This window comes from Dromiciops gliroides, chromosome 2 (assembly GCF_019393635.1).
Source record: "Dromiciops gliroides isolate mDroGli1 chromosome 2, mDroGli1.pri, whole genome shotgun sequence".
Classification (NCBI taxonomy): Eukaryota; Metazoa; Chordata; class Mammalia; order Microbiotheria; family Microbiotheriidae; genus Dromiciops; species Dromiciops gliroides.
Genome location: NC_057862.1, coordinates 89,597,118 through 89,614,686, shown reverse-complemented (window position 1 = coordinate 89,614,686; position 17,569 = coordinate 89,597,118). Strand labels below are relative to the sequence as shown.

The 17,569-nt window shown below is 39.0% G+C and overlaps 1 protein-coding gene across 2 annotated transcripts in view; it reads left to right on the top strand.

Annotated features, from left to right (window-relative positions):
- The window catches only part of WDR11 (WD repeat domain 11), an 85,744-nt gene that overhangs the window by 21,622 nt on the left and 46,553 nt on the right, over nt 1–17,569 (top strand). For both annotated transcript variants that reach the window (XM_043985898.1, XM_043985897.1), the window contains exon 11: nt 6,644–6,728. In XM_043985898.1, the coding sequence (XP_043841833.1) occupies nt 6,644–6,728 (85 nt within the window). The remainder of the gene's footprint in view (nt 1–6,643; nt 6,729–17,569) is intronic.

Genomic DNA, 17,569 nt, shown 5'->3' with positions numbered 1-17,569 from the left:
TCATTAGCTTTCACTTGCTTGTTCTAATTTTTTTTATTTTTTGGTGAGGCAATTGGAGTTAAGTGACTTGCCCAGGGTCACACAGCTAGTAAATGTAAAGTGTCTGAGGCTGGATTTGAACTCAGGTCCTCCTGAATCCAGGGCTGGTGCTCTATCTACTATGCCACCTAGCTGCCCCCCTGTTCTAATTTTTAAGGAATTATTTTCTTCAGTGAGTTTTTGTACCCCTTTTTCTATTTGTCCAGTTCTGCTTTTTTAAGGAATTCTTTTCTTCAGCTCTTCAGTACCTCTTTTCCCATTTGGTTTATTCTGCTTTTTAAGGTGTTATTCATTATTTTTTGTGCCTCTTTTACTAAGCTGTTAATTCTCTTTTCATAATGTTCTTGCATCACTCTCATTTCTTTTCCCAGTTTTTCTCTACCATTTGTATCTCTCATTAACTTTTCCAGGAATTCTTTTTGACCTTGGCTCCAGTTAGTATTTTTCTTTGAGGCTTTAGTTGTAGCTGGTTTCACATTGTCGTCTTCTTCTCAGTTTATGTCTTTGTCGTTCCTGCCACTGTAGCAGCTTTTGTGGTCAAGTTCTTTTTTTGTTATTTGCTCATTTTCCCAGCCTATTTCTTTGACTTTGAACTTTATTTTAAAGTTGGGCTCTTTTTTGCCTGGCAGTGGGGAGGCACTGTGTCAAGCTTTGAGTTTTTGGTTTTGTGTGTGTGTGGCTGTTTTTAGAGCCAGTTCTGGGGGATCTGCAAGTTTTCAGTACATCCAAGGTAGAGTGATCTGGAGAAAACTATGGTCATTGCTTTCCTGGTGTTTGCCCTGGTCTTTACCCAGGAAGGGCCCCTGCTCCCCTACAGTTATAAGCACTAATGATTCTCTTGGTCCTGAAACTGTTTGACATTGAAATAATTACTATAGACACAAGTTTTGGATAAACATATTAATTTATCAATATCATACCAGTAAAGGATTGACCACGTGTCTCCCTAATTTCTCATGGCCCCAGGCAGCATGATAGAGGAGGTAGGGAGAGAGCTTTAGCATGCCAGTTAGCATAAGCAGGAAAAAAGCTCCCCTAAAACCCCATGTGGTCTTCCAGAGAAATAGTATGTGGCCCCAAGGAGACCATGAGAGTCAGAGCAAGGGAGACTGAGACCAAGTAGTCCCAGAGATCCAAGAGAACCCAACATGGCTTAGCTATCCAGATTTTTTATCCCTTTTTGATAATAGATGAATCTTATACATCAAATCTAATTGGTTAGCATTGTTTAAATCTAAGTGGTTGACCTGACTTGAAGGTAGTCTATACTATAATGAACTCTAGGGATGATATCAGGTCACTGAACTCTGTAGGGAAAGGAATGTTAAGCTCCTCCCTCAGGGAAGAGTCCATTATCTTTTTTTTAAAATTAATTAATTAATTAATTGTTTGCAGGGCAGTGAGGGTTAAGTGACTTGCCCAAGGTCACACAGCTAGTAAATGTCAAGTGTCTGAGGGCAGATTTGAACTCAGGTCCTCCTGAATCCAGGGCCTGTGCTTTATCCACTGTGCCACCTAGCTGCCTCCCAGAGTCCATTATCTAGGTGTGATTTAATCCCATCAATCCTGCAATCTAGGCCAAAGAATCTGTCTACATTCCTTTTGTTCCCTTGGGTTTGTTGCAGTAGATGCGATTTGATGAAGTCTCCAGGAGAACTTGACTGGGGTGAGAGGAAGAACTGATTGCTGAGTTCCCCCAAGAAATTGATTATTAATAATTATTTTCTCACAACTGTGACCAGGTCCCCTCCTTCCTTACAGTAGCCACAGGTTCTAGTGCTTCTCTCTACTCCCTTGTGACTGACCACAAGTACTCCTCTCCACCCTGGAATTGCTTTGGGTAATAGTGTTGCCAGTCAGCACCAGCTGTGCCCAGCACCAGGAAAGGCTTCCCTGTGATCTCTTTCTGACCAGTTGTATGACCCTCTTACTGTCAGAGCTGAGAGTTATAGAAGCCTCTGTTGTGGCCACCTCCAAAGCCCACCACTGACACACTTGCCACACTTTGGGCCGGCTCCTACCCTGGTGTTACAGGTCCTTTCTGCCTAACTCCTATGGTGTCTTGGACTAGAAAAATGTCTCACTGACCTTTTGTTGGCTTTACTTCTCCAGAAGGGTCATTTTTCAATATCTAAGTTAGTAACTACTATGTCATAGTATTTGAACCCCAGTGTTCAAATGGATCTGTGATGTATTCAGTTTGTATGTTCCCCTCCACCGGTATAGAATGTAACACATCCATACCGTTCTATGCAAGTATTATCCATGTTCAACCAAAGATTGGCTACATAGCATCTACCCAACATGCTAGAGGCCTTCCTCCCTTTTTCTGACATTGTAAAGATAATAGTAGAAAACCTTGGCAATCCACCTGTCACTTCTTTCCTTTACCACATCTTCTCTTCCTTTCTTGTGTTTTCCTGATGACTTTTTTTTTTGCTCCTTTTCTTTTAAGTTTTTCATTGGCTATATGCTGGACTACTCTGGCCCACCACATTGCTCTCCATTGCCTTCAGTCATACTCATTTTCAGTTCTTCCAAGATTATTATTTTCATCTTGAAGGCATATAATATAATAATAAAAATGACTAATAACTTATATTTACATGATACTTAAAAATTTTAAAAGCGATATAGGTATGATTTATATTGAGCTTATATTATGATGCTATATTGATTTTTTTTTTAAGGGCAATGAGGGTTAAGTGACTTGCCCAGGGTCACACAGCTAGTTAAATGTCAAGTGTCTGAGGTGGGATTTGAACTCAGGTCCCTACTGAATCTGGGGCCAGTGCTTTATCTATTGCTCCACCTAGCTGCCCCAATACTGTATTGATTTCATGGGAAAATAAGTAGGAAAAATGTATTTCTCTGGAATTATTTTGCTAAGGAGCTTCATAGATTCAACAAGTGAACTAAAATTGTGCAAGTAGCAAAATAGCATCACTACTCCTAGAATATGCTTTACAATTCATCAAACAAATGGTCATCAAGCTTTTCCTTGAAAACATTTGGTGGGGGGAATCCACTGCCCTTCTTTTTTGTTTTTGTTTTTGTTTTGTTTGGCCGGGCAATGGGGGTTAAGTGACTTGCCCAGGGCCACACACTAGTAAGTGTCAAGTGTCTGAGGCCGGATTTGAACTCAGGTCCTCCTGAATCCAGGGCTGGTGCTTTATCCACTGAGCCACCTAGCCACCCCTATCTACTGCCCTTCTAAGGCAGCTAGCTCTACTTTTGTGGAGTTCTAATTGCTTAGACGTTTTTGCTAACTTCAAACCTAAATCTTCTGCTTATTCCTCCCATTTCTGACTTGTGGGGGAAACAGTGCAAATTTAATCCTTTTTGTATGTGAAAACCTTTTAAGTACTTGAAGAAAGCTATGCTATACTCTGCCAAAGCTTTCTCTACTACATGTTAAACATCCCCATTTCCTCGAACTAATACTTAAATGCCATGACCTTGAGGCCCTTTATCATCCCAGTGATTCTTACTTACATTATCAATGCCTTTTCTGAAAAGTGGCAACTAGAACTGAATACAGTACTCTAGATTTGATCTGGTCGAGTATAGCAGGACTTTTCCTCTTTTTAATCTTGGTCACTGTGCTTATCAGTGCCACTTAAGAACTCATTAAAGTTTTTTTGGCCATCTCATCCTACTGTTAACTCATCCAGCTTGTGATACACTAAAATTCTGAATCTGTTTTAGATTAACTTACTATATGTCAGTGCCTGGCACACAGAGTAAGTGCTATATAATAATAGCTATTATTATCTAGGCATTATTATCTGATGTAACTTGTTATTGATAAAGTCATGATGCATCTTTATGATTGCCACCTCTTTTTTCAAGTATTACTAATCATCCCTTTAATAATGCCTTCAAAAATATTTTCAGAAACTGAAATAAGACTCACTGACTTACACTTCTCAGATTAAAATCTCTTCCCTTTTATTGAAAGTTAAATAAATATTTATTAAATACCTTTCTAAGCATTTTACTAGGTTTAAGAGATTCCAAGAAAAATTAAAAACTCTTTCCTCAAGGAGGCAGCAATCCATCAGGGAAACATACGTAAATGTGTGTGTGTATAAAATCTCTGACACAAATATAAAGTCATTAGGGTAAAGAGCTAGTAAACACTACATGTAAAAAGTGTCATTTGAGCAGATTTTCTAGGAAACCAGGGATTCTAAGAAGTGATAGATAAGATAAAAAGTATATTCCAGGGTCAGCTAGGCGGCACAGTGGATAAAGCACCAGCCCTGGATTCAGGAGGATCAGAGTTCAAATCCAGCCTCAGACACTGGACACTTACTACCTGTGTGACACTGGGCAAGTCACTTAACCCTCATTGCCCTGTCAAAAAAAAAAAGAAAGAAAGAAAGAAAAAAGAGGATATTCTTGGCCTTGGGTACAAAGCTACAGAGAGAGAAGGTGGAATATCTTGCATAAGAAATAGCAGGAAGGCAAATTTGGCTAGATTGTAGCACGAGAGAAGGGAAGTAATGTAGGAAAAGGTTGCAAAGGTAGGTTGGAGCCATATTATAAAAGGCTTTAAAAGTTAAACGGGGGAACTAATTTGATTCCAGAATAAATAGGCAGCATTTGGAGTATATTGTATAGCAAACTGACAATCACATCTGCGTTTTAGGAAAATCACTTTGGGTGTTTTGTGGAAGATGAATTGTAGAAGGGAGAGACTTGAGTTAGTCTGGCAGTAGTCCAAGCGAGAGATGATGAAATTCTGAACTAGGGTGGTGGCTTTGCAAGTAGAGAAAAGGAGATGGAAGAGAGGTTGTAGAGGTGGAAATGAAAAGATTAGGCAACTGATTGGCTATGTAGAGTAGAAGTGAGTCAAAAACAATTCTCATGTTGTAAACATTCTTGACTGGAAGCATAGTGGTGTCTTTGAAATGAGAGAATTCAGAAGAGAGGATTTGGGGCAGGGAGGGGAATATGACTTAAAATTTTGAGTTAAGTTTGAAATGCTTAAGAGACTTCCATTTTCAATTATTCAGTAAGCAGTTGTAAATATATGATGAGCTCAGGAGAGATTGGGGCAGGATATATAAATTTGAGAGCCATGTACAGAGATATGGTAATTAAATCCGTGGGAACTAGTGAGATTAGTAAATAAATGGTTAGAGAATTGGACCCAGGACAGAGTGGGGAATAACATGAATTTGACATAATGATGAACCAGCAAAGGTGACTGAGACAGAATAACTGGTCAGACATGTAATAGGAGAACTAGGAGGCAGCAGTATCAAGAAAACCCAGATAAGAAAGAGTGTGCAGGAAAAGAGGGTGGTCAACAGTGTTCAGTGCTACAGAGACATGGGGAAGCATAACTGAGAAGAGGCCATCAGAACTGGAGATTAAGAAGCAGGTAACTCTGAACTGTGCAGTTGTGGTTGAGTGATGAGAATGGAAGCCAGATCACAAAGGTGATATGTGTAAGATAGCATTTTGCTATCATTTTTCTCTGTGAAAGGAAGAAGTGATATAATTTGTTAGCTTGATGGCTTGGGAAGGTATTAGGATGGTTTTGTTTTTTTTTCTGGGTGGGGGAGATTTGTAGGCAGAAGGGAAAGAACTTGGTTGTGAGTCAGTCAACAAGTTTTTATTCATCACTTACTATATGCCAGATAGTATGTTAAGTGCTATGGATACAAAGAAATGTAAAAACTTGGTCCCTGCCCTCAGGAGTCTCACATTCTAATGGAGAAGACAACATAAAAATAATAACATGTGTAGAAGATGTAATCTATGTAGAGGGATGAATCTCATGGGGAGGGGAGGAGGACCAGGAAAGACCTTCAGCAGCAGGTGAGCTTTGAGTGAGAAGGAGGAATCCGAAATGGAGGGGAACAGAGACATTGCAGTGCAAAGGCATGAAGTCAGGAGGTGGAGGAAGAGCAGCAAGGCTGGAGGAGCAAAGAGAGTGAAGTGTGAAAGCAGTGGACAGGTAGGGAGGGACCAGCTTCAAGAGACACATTAGGATGTGGGGGCCATCAAGACAGTGTTTGTCCTTGGGTTTTTCTCCCAGTCTCTATGAACTCTCAAAGATCACTGACGGGGACCAGTTCTTAATACAATATTAGGATGTTTATTGTGACCATGGCTTTAAGGCTTATTTATAATGCATTTATTTAAAAATTTGAATCTCTGTAATAATTACCTGAAGAATTCTGTAATGACTGCTTGGCCCAATGCTAAAATCCCCCATAAGGACTGCATAAAAAGTACATGCAGAAATAGCAGAACTTCATGCTCCTATATGTAGTTTCAGGAACCAAATAAGTAATATGAGAGTTTTCTAAAAGCTTAAGTTTTCGAATCAGAGTAAAAGGTCTTGATGTACGTTGAATTAATATTTTAAAACTTTGTTGAGAACCAGCCTTCCAAGTGCCTAAACTCAGTTCCATCTTTGTTGCTAGAGGAAGAACAAAGAACATTTTCTTTGGGTTAGAATTTGGAATTGTAGGATGGTAGGAAAAGTTATGAAGTAGTTAAATCTAGGTAAAGGAAAATCCTTTATTCTTAATTTGGAATTGAACTTAAGGGCATTTTAATTCTTTTTGTTTCATCATTTTTCTAGGCACAAGTAATGGTTCTGTACTGGTGTACCATCTTACCAGTGGACTGTTGCACAAGGAATTAAGTATTCACTCTTGCGAAGTCAAGTGAGTATATCTTTATGCATAAGTTCATTTTTTTGAGTTAAAATTACACCAAAAAATGGAGACTGAAGAAAAGTAAAACCAAGTGTGGGGGTGGGGGGTAGATTTTATAGCTTTTATCTAAATTGAGTGTTCTTCAGTAGCAAATGCAACTCTGATTATGGCATCACAGGTCTGGAGCAGGAAGAGCTAATGCAGTGCAACTTTTTGTTTTAAAGTTGAGGCAATTGACCAAGTGTCCAGTGGGCTTTTATGACTCCATATCTACTGCTCTTCCCACTGTATCATGCAATAAATAGTTGGTTGTAAATGTTGAAGTAAAAATATACAATTTTAAACTATAGTTCCTATTAATCACGAGTGAGCTCTGATTGTGGCTTGTTCATGGAACATTATACTATCGAGAATTCTTTCTCAGTTTTATTACTATATCTTATTTGATTTTTAAGATATATGATTTTTTCTCAGTTAAAATCATGATGCTTCCTTGTTGATAGTTATTTAGCCTCTCTCATTCCTGTGATGAGAAATAGTGCTGCCTAATAAAACATTGAAACCAAATAAACCACCCTCACTGTAAAATAATGTCATTTTTGGTTATAGTTAATTCAGTCAGTTTGCTTTTACTCGTGGTGTTTTTGTTAGTTTAAATGCTATCAAGAAAGGCATGAATGAATGAATGAGTGAAGGAATGAATGAATGAAACATTTCTTAAGCTCTTAACTCTACATACACTTATTTCTACAACACTTGTTACACACATTACAAAGCATTGTGCTAAGCACTGGGGATACACACATAAAAGCCAGACAGGGCTCTGCTCTCTTAGAGCCCCTATGCTAATAGTCAGACAGCACACATCAGGGGTTGTAGCTGCAAATCAGATGGAAGGAGCCCATGGTTCTTAGGGCACAAAAGCAAAGCATGCGATAATGCCTTTTCTTTAATGTCATTTCCATTGATAAAGCCCTGTCAATTTCTGATATTGACCTATTTGTTATCAATTAAGAAGCATTTCTATTCCAAAGGCTCTGGCACTCCAGGTCCTGGGCTCTCTCCATTAGGGTCCAAGGGGAGATTGCGGTGTACTTGCTGCCTCCTGCTTAGAGTGTCTTCCTGCTTTAGCTGCATTTGCTTGCCTGTCCTCTCAGTGGCAGTAGGTTGTCAGTTGGTGGGGATAGCTGGTCCCTGCTTCACAGTACTTGCTTCCCCAGATAATGGCTGTGAGGAATGGTCTGGAAACAGGATTAATGGTTCAAGGGCTGCTGTCACTCTCAGGACTCTTGTTGCCTGTCTTCCTGTTGATAGTCGTTGGTCAGCAGTTATTGGTGGTGGTGGTGATGAGAAATGTAGACTCCTTCTCTGTGGTAATTACTCCCCTCTCTTGCTGCTGTAGGGGGCTGGACTGGATGCATATTTGGAGGTTTGGCAAATACTGTTATTCCCCAGCAGTTGGTGGTAAACTCTATTAGGTTTAGGGTCCTGGACTGTCTCCATGTGACAGAATCCAAAGGAAAGATGATGGTCAGTCACAGGTGGTGGCTGTGGCAAGATTTGCTTGGTCCAGGCTGTTCCCTATCTCCCCTTCAGGGTATCCTGATGCTTCAACTAAGTTAGCTTTCCTGTATTGTGAGTGTATGAAGTACATGTCTATAGACATAGAAAGGGGATAGAGTGAGACATGTGTCTGTCTTGTGGTTGTAGGGAGATCTGGAGTTGGAAGTTATAAAGATTAGACAACAAAGATCCAAGGTTCATATTAGAAGAGTAGACTTGCTTTGTAAATTTTCCTCTCTAACAATTTGCAGGGTGAACAGCTGTCTTCTTTTCTTTACCCTAGGGTGCTTGATGATGATGTTTTTAAGTGAAGTTTGCATTTCATTATACATTTATTGAAATAGTTATTTTTAAAGTAAGTTTAAAAATAACCAACATAAGCTATTGCCCCCGTTCACTTTCCTCCCCGAGTTGAAAAATAAAAATAAAACTCCTACTATAAATCTGTATAATCAAGCAAAACAAGTTTTTACATTGACCATACCTCTCCAGTGTTAAGGGCTAAAATTCTAGCTAGTCTGTCTAAAATATCTAATGAGTGGTCGCCAATAAATTATAAGCTTTAGCAAGAGTTAGACTTTTAAGCATTTATTAAGGAGAATAAGAATTTGGTAAAGAGAGAGAGAAAGGCCTAGATTCCTATCTATTAAAGGGAGAGCACATTTCTAGCTCCGCTCTCCACCAGAGTCCAAAGGCCAGAGCGCGAGACTGAGCGCCAGTCTCTTCCTTCCTCCTCCCACTAGCCCGCGTCACTTCCTGACTCCTGGTCTTGCCCTCAAAGACCTTCCCTTCATGGGCAGAACTCTTCTACAGTAAGTATCCAGCAGGTGGCGTCATTCCAATCGTTACAGTCCCCCCTGTTGTTCCTCAAGAAACAAAATGTTTCCTTGACGGAACAGTAAAAACAATATAATAACTATTGCTAACTAATAATATGTGAACAACAATATAGAAAAGGAAGAGAGGAAAGTTTTGTCCAGAGGGGCGATTTTTTGTCCTCATGAACCGACGCTTTGACATTAGTCTTGCAAAGGGAGGGCCTCTGCAGAGAATACATGTTACAGATGGTGTATATTATAACAGAAAGAGAAAAAAAACCAACAAAAACAAATCAAAACTGTTCATTTAAAGTCTCTGAAAGTCTTTTCTCAGATGTCCTCTAGGTGTAGTCGTGGAATGGAAGTCTTTTCAGGGGTTGATGTGTGGATACTGGTAATCAGCCAGGAAATTTCCTACAAAATTGAGCTTAACACAACTTTAAAATAGCTTTGTCAATAATCAAATCAAACAATGAAAGTTCTCAAAAACATGTCTAAGGGAATTCAGAATCTTAGTTGTTACACATGAAACATATAATAAAACAAAAATTGAACCATTCTTTAAAATTATAATATTACTATAGTCCCCCCCTTATGGAGGGTATTTGAGAAGACAATTGCTGCGATATTAATTTTTAAAAATAATTTTTATCTTTGTTTCATCACTTTTTGCATCATCTGCCTAATTATCCTCATGCCATTATGAGAAATTAGAAAATCTAATATAATTGGTAACAGGTGTCAAGGCCAAATTCAACACTGTTATTTATCATGACACCTGAGATAATTATGGGGGTTACCATAAAAGAACAGAGAAATGATGGGATATGAGCATTCCCACACTTGAGCAATATGTACTGCCCATACAGTATGCCAGGCTTAAAATAGGTGGATGGAATATATGTCCATGCCACCGAACATATTGGAAGAAACTGAGTCAGACTTAATCAGATGCATGGGATTGAGATGGTCCATGGCATCAGGCATATAGGAGGGAGCATAGAAGCCAGGTGTAGAAGTGAGATGGGTGGGATGAATACTTCCAGCCATCTGTACAATATTGTGGGGAAAAAGAGAATAAAATATTAAACCAAGAGAATCCAACCTCAACATTTGTCAAAAGCCGTTCCCTCGGCCATACCTTGACTTCATGCATGTCTCCCCTCATGTGACAGTTCAGTGTCTGCTCTTGCATGTATTCCTCTTGTGATTGGATGGCATCTTGGCCAACTGGCATCTGATAACTCAGAATAAAGGCAATTAATGTCTTAAATGATAAGTTCCCATAATCCAAGTCTCATATGGATTTAAAATTGAGGATAATAAATGATTGCAAAAAATGTGAATACATCTTGACTCAAAATATAATATATAATTATGCAACAATTTCAAATAATACCCTTTTTTTTACTTAGTATACAATTACTTTTGTGAAAAATCAGAACATACTTAAATACAAGTTAAAGCACAACAGAATCTCAAAGAACTTTTTTTTTTGAAAATAGAAAACTTTTACAAATGTTCCCCTCTTTTTTTTTTTTTTTGGGGAATATGCTTATCAAAAATAATACTTCTAGAATCAATTTACACTTGCCATGGCAACCAATTTGCCACGGAAATGCTTTAAAGAGTTTGATCAAATAATCAGTTGAGAAAAAATAACAAAAACAAACAACTCAGAATATGGGAGCACAATACTCCTAGAATTAACATTGTATAATAAAATCAAAACCATCTTGCAATGTTTCAAAATTAGATAGACAAATGAATAGAAGAAAATACACATGGAACAATAAAAGACAATGAAATTCAAACTAAGGAAGTCTAAATGAATGTGAACTTAATATTAATAAGAGTATTATAAAATATAAACTTGATCACATGACTATAAAAAGCTTTTACAAATATTCTCCTTGTTTTAAAAACTAAATATAAAACACAATCTCAAAAGCATGAAAATCTCTATGAAAATAAACCCATACCATTAATTTCAAAATGTATATGTAATAGCATAGAAATCCTATGTAACCTCTGAACTGATATTAATACTCTGAGTGAATTCAGAACACCTTTGATTCCGATATCTAAAATCCCCAATACTTATATCAATACCTTGCTGCTTACTTCTACATTTCTGTAAAATATATACCCTTCCATGGCAAAAGAGGCAGAGTCTTGAACTATGTTGATTGTCATTCTTATTCAGCTTAAGTTTTTCTTCTTTAACCCCTCTATATTGTCTGTCAGTCTTTCCACCATACAAATGCTTTATAAGATTACTAATTAAAGACAAAAGCAGGTTAGCAAAATTATGAACAAATCGAGCATATCTGGAATTTAAAGGGTTTTCTAAGGTTGTCTCAGAAGCACAGCCAGGCTGGGGAAGGGCTGAGCCTAAAGCTGCAAATGCAGGTAGAAAAAGTTGAGCATGCGCATCAGATCTCTGGACTTCCCAGGCAGGGGAAGCTATGGGCTTGGCCATAGGAGGAGTAGAGGGTGGGGTCTGGAGAGGAGGGGAGGGACCAGCACAATTTGAATCACACTTGATTTTGAACTCAGGCCTGGATTCCTCTTCCCCCACCTTGCCTCCAGGTGCTAGGGGATTAAAAGCTTCTAGAGGGTGGGTCATTGCCTCCAGGCATGCAAAATTAAAGCAACAATTAGTGTTAGAACTGGGAAAAGCTGCAGGAATCTCTTCAGGTTTCTCTGAAAAAGCATGGTTGGGAGAGGGAGAGATATTTCCTTGTGTGAGTAAGTTGCTGGCTCTTTTAACAAAAATAAAAAGAAAAATAGAAAATCCACAAAAACAAAGCATTAACATGATCTTATCTCCCATTTGTCTGGTTAAACAGACCAAAATCAAAAATAGGATAATTAGGGAGTTTAAAAGGTCCATTCGAAAAAATTCAAAGGAAAACACAGCCAGTACACCAGTACTTAGCAGTTAAAGGGAGAGGGAGGGGAAATTTCTTACCCAACCAGCAGATCAGAAGAAGACTGAGGGTTAGCTTTCCTCTTCGTGGTCAGCCATCTGTTAAGGGCTAAAATTCTAGCTAGTCTGTCTAAAATATCTAATGAGTGGTCGCCAATAAATTATAAGCTTTAGCAAGAGTTAGACTTTTAAGCATTTATTAAGGAAAAGAAGAATTTGGTAAAGAGAGAGAGAAAGGCCTAGATTCCTATCTATTAAAGGGAGAGCACATTTCTAGCTCCGCTCTCCACCAGAGTCCAAAGGCCAGAGCGCGAGACTGAGCGCCAGTCTCTTCCTTCCTCCTCCCACTAGCCCGCGTCACTTCCTGACTCCTGGTCTTGCCCTCAAAGACCTTCCCTTCATGGGCAGAACTCTTCTACAGTAAGTATCCAGCAGGTGGCGTCATTCCAATCGTTACACCAGAAAAATGCCCTTCTCTGCACTCTCAGTCTCCCACCTTTTTCTAAGGAGATGGGTAGTGTCCTCTATCATTTGTCCTCCAGAATTGTGGGTGATCATTACACTGATTAGAGTTCTTAAATCCTTCAGCTGTGCTTGTCCCTACAGTATTACCATCACTGCATAAATTATTCTCTTTGTTCTGCTCACCTCGCTCTGCATCTGTTCATATGAGTCTTTCCAAGTTTCTCTGGAATCATCCTCCTTATTACTTTTTATAGCACAGCATCCATCTCAGGTACATATTTTAACTTGTTTAGCCATTCCCTATTTGATGGGCAACCTCCATTGTTCAGGTCTTTGCATCTAAAAAAGAAATATGTATATTGTACATCCTTATTTAAAGATTGTCCAGTGTAACGATTGGAATAACGCCACCTGCTGGAGACTTACTGTAGAAGAGTTCCGCCCATGAAGCGAAGGTCTTTGAGGGCAAGACCAGGAGTCTTTTCTTTGGTGTCAGGAAGTGACGTGGGCTAGTGGGAGGAGGAAGGAAGAGACCGGCGCTCAGTCTCACTTGCTTTCCTTTGGACTCTGGTGGAGAAAGGAGCTAGAAATGTGCTCTCCCTTTAATAGATAGGAATCTAGGCCTTTCTCTCTCTCTTGTGCCAAATTCTTATTCTCCTTAATAAATGCTTAAAAGCCTAACTCTTGCTAAAGCTTATAATTTATTGGCGACCACTCATTAGATATTTTAGACAGTTTAGCTAGAATTTTAGCCCTTAACACCAGACATAACAGAATTACCTCCCCAGGCCTAATTAATCTTGTTCATAATTGCTGGTGAAGGTAGGGTTCAGGGAGAAGACATATATCATCTCTCCATATTAGAACATGTACAGTTTTCCTTTATTTCTTTATATTTGTTTATCTTTACCTTTTCCTCTTTCTCTTGACTCCTGTGTTTGAACTTCAAGGTTTCTATGCACTTCCTGTGTTTTCCTCAGGAATGTATGGGATTCCTCTATTTCATTTATGATCCATTTTTTTCCCCTATAGAATTGTACTCAGTTTTGCTGGGCATGTTATTCTTGGCTTCTGGAATATCATGTCCCAAGCTTTTTTTCTCTTTTGTAGTAGTGGTTGCTAAAAGCTGTGTGATCCTTCCTGTGACTTCTTGGGACTTGAATTCTTTATTTCTGACTATCTGCAGTATTTTATTTATTTTTTATTATTTTGTGCTGGAAGCTCTAGATATTGGCAATAATGTTCCCAGAAGTTTTTGTTTTGTTTTTGTTTTGCAAGGCAATGAGGGTTAAGTGACTTGCCCAGGGTCACACAGCTAGTAAGTGTCAAGTGTCTGAGGCTGGGTTTGAACTCAGGTCCTCCTGAATCCAAGGCCAGTGCTTTATCCACTGTACCACCTAGGTGCCCCAGAAGTTTTTATTTTGGCCTTTCTTTCAGGAGGTGACCCTTTTTCTTTATTCATTGTCCTTTGATTCTAAGAGATTTGGATAATTTTCAAGATTTTTTGAAATGTCTAGGCTCTTGTTGATCATGGCCTTCAGGTAGTCTAGTGATTCTTAATTTTTTTCTCTTTAATCTGCTTTCCAGGTCAATTGTTTTTGTGCAGTGAGATAGCTTATATTTTATTGTATTATTTCAATTTTTTGAATTTGTTTTAATATTTCTTGTTTAGTTTTTTTTTTTTTTAATTTTTAAAAACATTTTTTAGTGAGGCAATTGGGGTTAAGTGACTTGCCCAGGGTCACACAGCTAGTATGTGTTAATTGTCTGAGGCCGGATTTGAACTCAGGTACTCCTGACTCCAGGCCCAGTGCTCTATCCACTGCACCACATAGCTGCCCCTCTTGTTTAGTTTTCATTTGGCTCATTTTGTTTTTTTAGAGTCTGTTGCTTGCACAAGTCCTTGTACCTTTTGCACCATGCTATTGATTCCCTTTTCATTTTTTCTTCCATAGCTTCAATTTCTTTTCCAGTTTTTTTTTTCTGTAGTACTCTCATTTATTAAAAACATTTTCAGCTCTTGTTCCATTTCTTCCAGGAATTCTACTTGAATTTAGGGGCCAGAGTGTATGTGTGTGTTTGTCTGTCTCTGTGTGTTGAAGTTTTGCTTTGTAGATGTTTTAGAGTGATTTTCTTCTGGGTTTGTGTCTTAAATGTTCCTTTTTTGTTTACTCATTCTTTTACCCTGCTTCCTGACCTTGTTCTTGATGTGAGAGCCAGGCTTTGTATACCCCTGGTGGGAAGTTCTAGGCTGGTCTTGTTGGTGCCAATACCTTTCTTTGGGTATTGAGTGTTGTATTGTTCCAGACTCTCAAGGACAGCTCAGGGTGGAGACCTGCAAGCTTTCATTGCTCCCAAAGTAATCTAATCCAGGGCAAGGTCTGATCACTGCCCTTTCCCCTGCCTAGTATGGTTTCTGCAAGTTTCTGATGTGGGCTTTCTCCATTTGGAGTTTCAGTAGACTCAGCCACTGTCAGCCAGTTGGAAAGCTTTGCTTGTGCAGTGATAGACTACATGCTCCTTTTTGTTCTGAGATTTCTGCTGTAATTATTCTGCTACAGGTTTCAGACTGGGCTGGAGGCTAGAACTGACACACTTCTCCATTCTTGCAGTCTAAGCAACAGTACTGATGCTTCTGAATTTATTCCTCATTCAGTATAGTCGAGGACCCACAACCATCTGCCTCTCATCCTGGAATGACATCCCTAGTTGTGGGTCTTCTCGGTCTTCCTTGGATCTGTGACTTGGAACTGGGTAGTGAGGGATGGATCTACAATTTGGTATCTGTTCCTACACTAAGCCCCCCTGTGATAGATCTCAGATGTTCTTTTGCCTTGTTCACAGCCAGTCCCTTGTACTGGAGTACTTTGCATGACAGACTCCTGGCCAAAGCCCATCCCCCAGTGTCTGTAAACCTCTCTGTTTCCCTATGCTGACCTGGGCTTGAAAAATTACCAGGAGTTTTTTCTTGGAGTTCCTGAACAAGATTTAGTCTGGTGAGTTTTCTGGATCTTTTTGGAAAGCTGTTTTTAGTGGGTTGGGGAGGAACTCAGTAGCTTCTTCATACTATCCTTAAAATACTACTCCCAAAATAGTTATTCTCTGTGGGCTCATAAATAAACTAATAGCGAAGGGCATTTCCTATTACTTTGTGCATGAGATATTATATTACATTTTTGTTGTTTAGTCATCTTTGATCATGTCCAACTCGTTGTAAGTCTATTTGTCATTTCTTGGCAAAGATACTGGAATGCTTTGCTATTTCCTTCTCTAGCACATTTTTTTTGTTTTGTTTTTTAGTGAGGCAGTTGGGGTTGAGTGACTTGCCCAGGGTCACACAGCTAGTAAGTGTTAAGTGTCTGAGGCTGGATTTGAACTCAGGTACTCCTGACTCCAGGGCCGGTGCTCTATCCACTGCGCCACCTAGCTGCCCCATCTCCAGCACATTTTACAGATTAGGAACCTAGGCAAACAGGGTTAAGTGACTTGCTCAGGGTCACACAGCTAGTAAGTATCTGAAGCCAAGTTTGAACTCTGGTCTTCCAGATTCTAGGCCCAGTGCTCTAACCATTATGCGCTATGTTTTCCCCTTAATTGCTTGTAAGGGGCTAAAATTCTAGCTATACTATCTAAAATCTAATGAGTGATTGCCAATAAATTATAAGATTTAGCAAGAGTATTTAAGTGCCTAAGTATTTATTAAAGAGCATTAGGATCAGAGAGAAAGGTAAAAATCTAACTATTTCTAAGAGACCCCATCATCTGACCCACCATGGCGAAGTCAGAAACCAAAAGAGGAAAAAGCCCTCTGCCAGCAGCCACTTCCTACTTTGTGTCCTCCTCCCAGAAATGGGAGGCTCCTCAAGTTGATTGGCTGGTAGCCTTGATAGACAGTACCCACGAGCAAACGTCACTTCCTGATGCAAAGGACCTTGACCGCATGGCTTGCCCTCAGATGCCTTCTCCTCATGGCGGAGCTTTCCTACAGTAGCTCTCTAGCAGGTGGCATCATTCCAATCGTTACATTGCCATCTTCAAAATCATTCACATTTTACACTGCATGATGCTGCCCAGGAAGATGCCATCTTTGTTTCTTTAATGCAGGTGTGTTATAAAAAATTAAAAGCCATTATAAAATGTCATGTTTTATTTGTAATGACAATTCATCATTAAAGCCAAACTGATTTAGCTAAAGCTAAACTATTCTATACTTTTACATTAGAATTTAAAAGTTCAGCCTTTAAAAACTTATTTTCTTGCCTTATGCTGTATAAATATTTCACTCTATTTTCACGTCACTTTAGTTGCATAAATGCTTGTTGGTATGTCCTTTTCAATTGTAGCTGATTATCATTAGTAGTTTGTTTTGTTTGACCAATTATAAGTTATAATTTTAGATTTTCTTTGGGAACTTTTTGCACAACCAGTAAGTAACTCTTTAGTTTGTATGTTTTCTTGGGTTGTTATTGTTTATGCAGTTGGCTTGGTTGAAAACAATACAGCCCAATACCACTTGTGATAATACAGACCTTTATAAAGCCTGGCAGAGGTCGTAGAACATGCAGAGCATCTCATAAATGTTTGTGGATCAATTAGGTTACAATAGTAGGTTATTTCTGGATTTTGGTCATTGTCACATCTTTAGCTGATTTTCAAATTTTAACTTCTGTTATTGTAGTTATATTGAGCAATTGTTGGAAACTATTACCATGTGCTTGTATTGGCTATAAACTGCCAGAGAAGCAACATAGAGGCTTAGAGAAAGGCCTGAGAGTCAGGAAGACCAGAGGTCATGTCCCAGCTGACAAGTGGTAGTTTTGTGACTGTAGTCAAGTCCCTTACTCTCAGAGGCCTAGACTACTCTGTAATTGTCAGAAGAGTAGCTGGTTTCCATACATAAATAGGAGTTTCTTTACTGAGTTCCTGTGTCAGTGAAATTTCAGGTCGAGTCAGAAGAACATTATTTGCTACAAATACTGCCTCCCCATAATGCAGGCTGATAGAATCTTGTTAGTTGTCCAGTTGCCATGAGGCTTCAGATACCATCCTAAAAGGTCAGCAAATCATTTTGT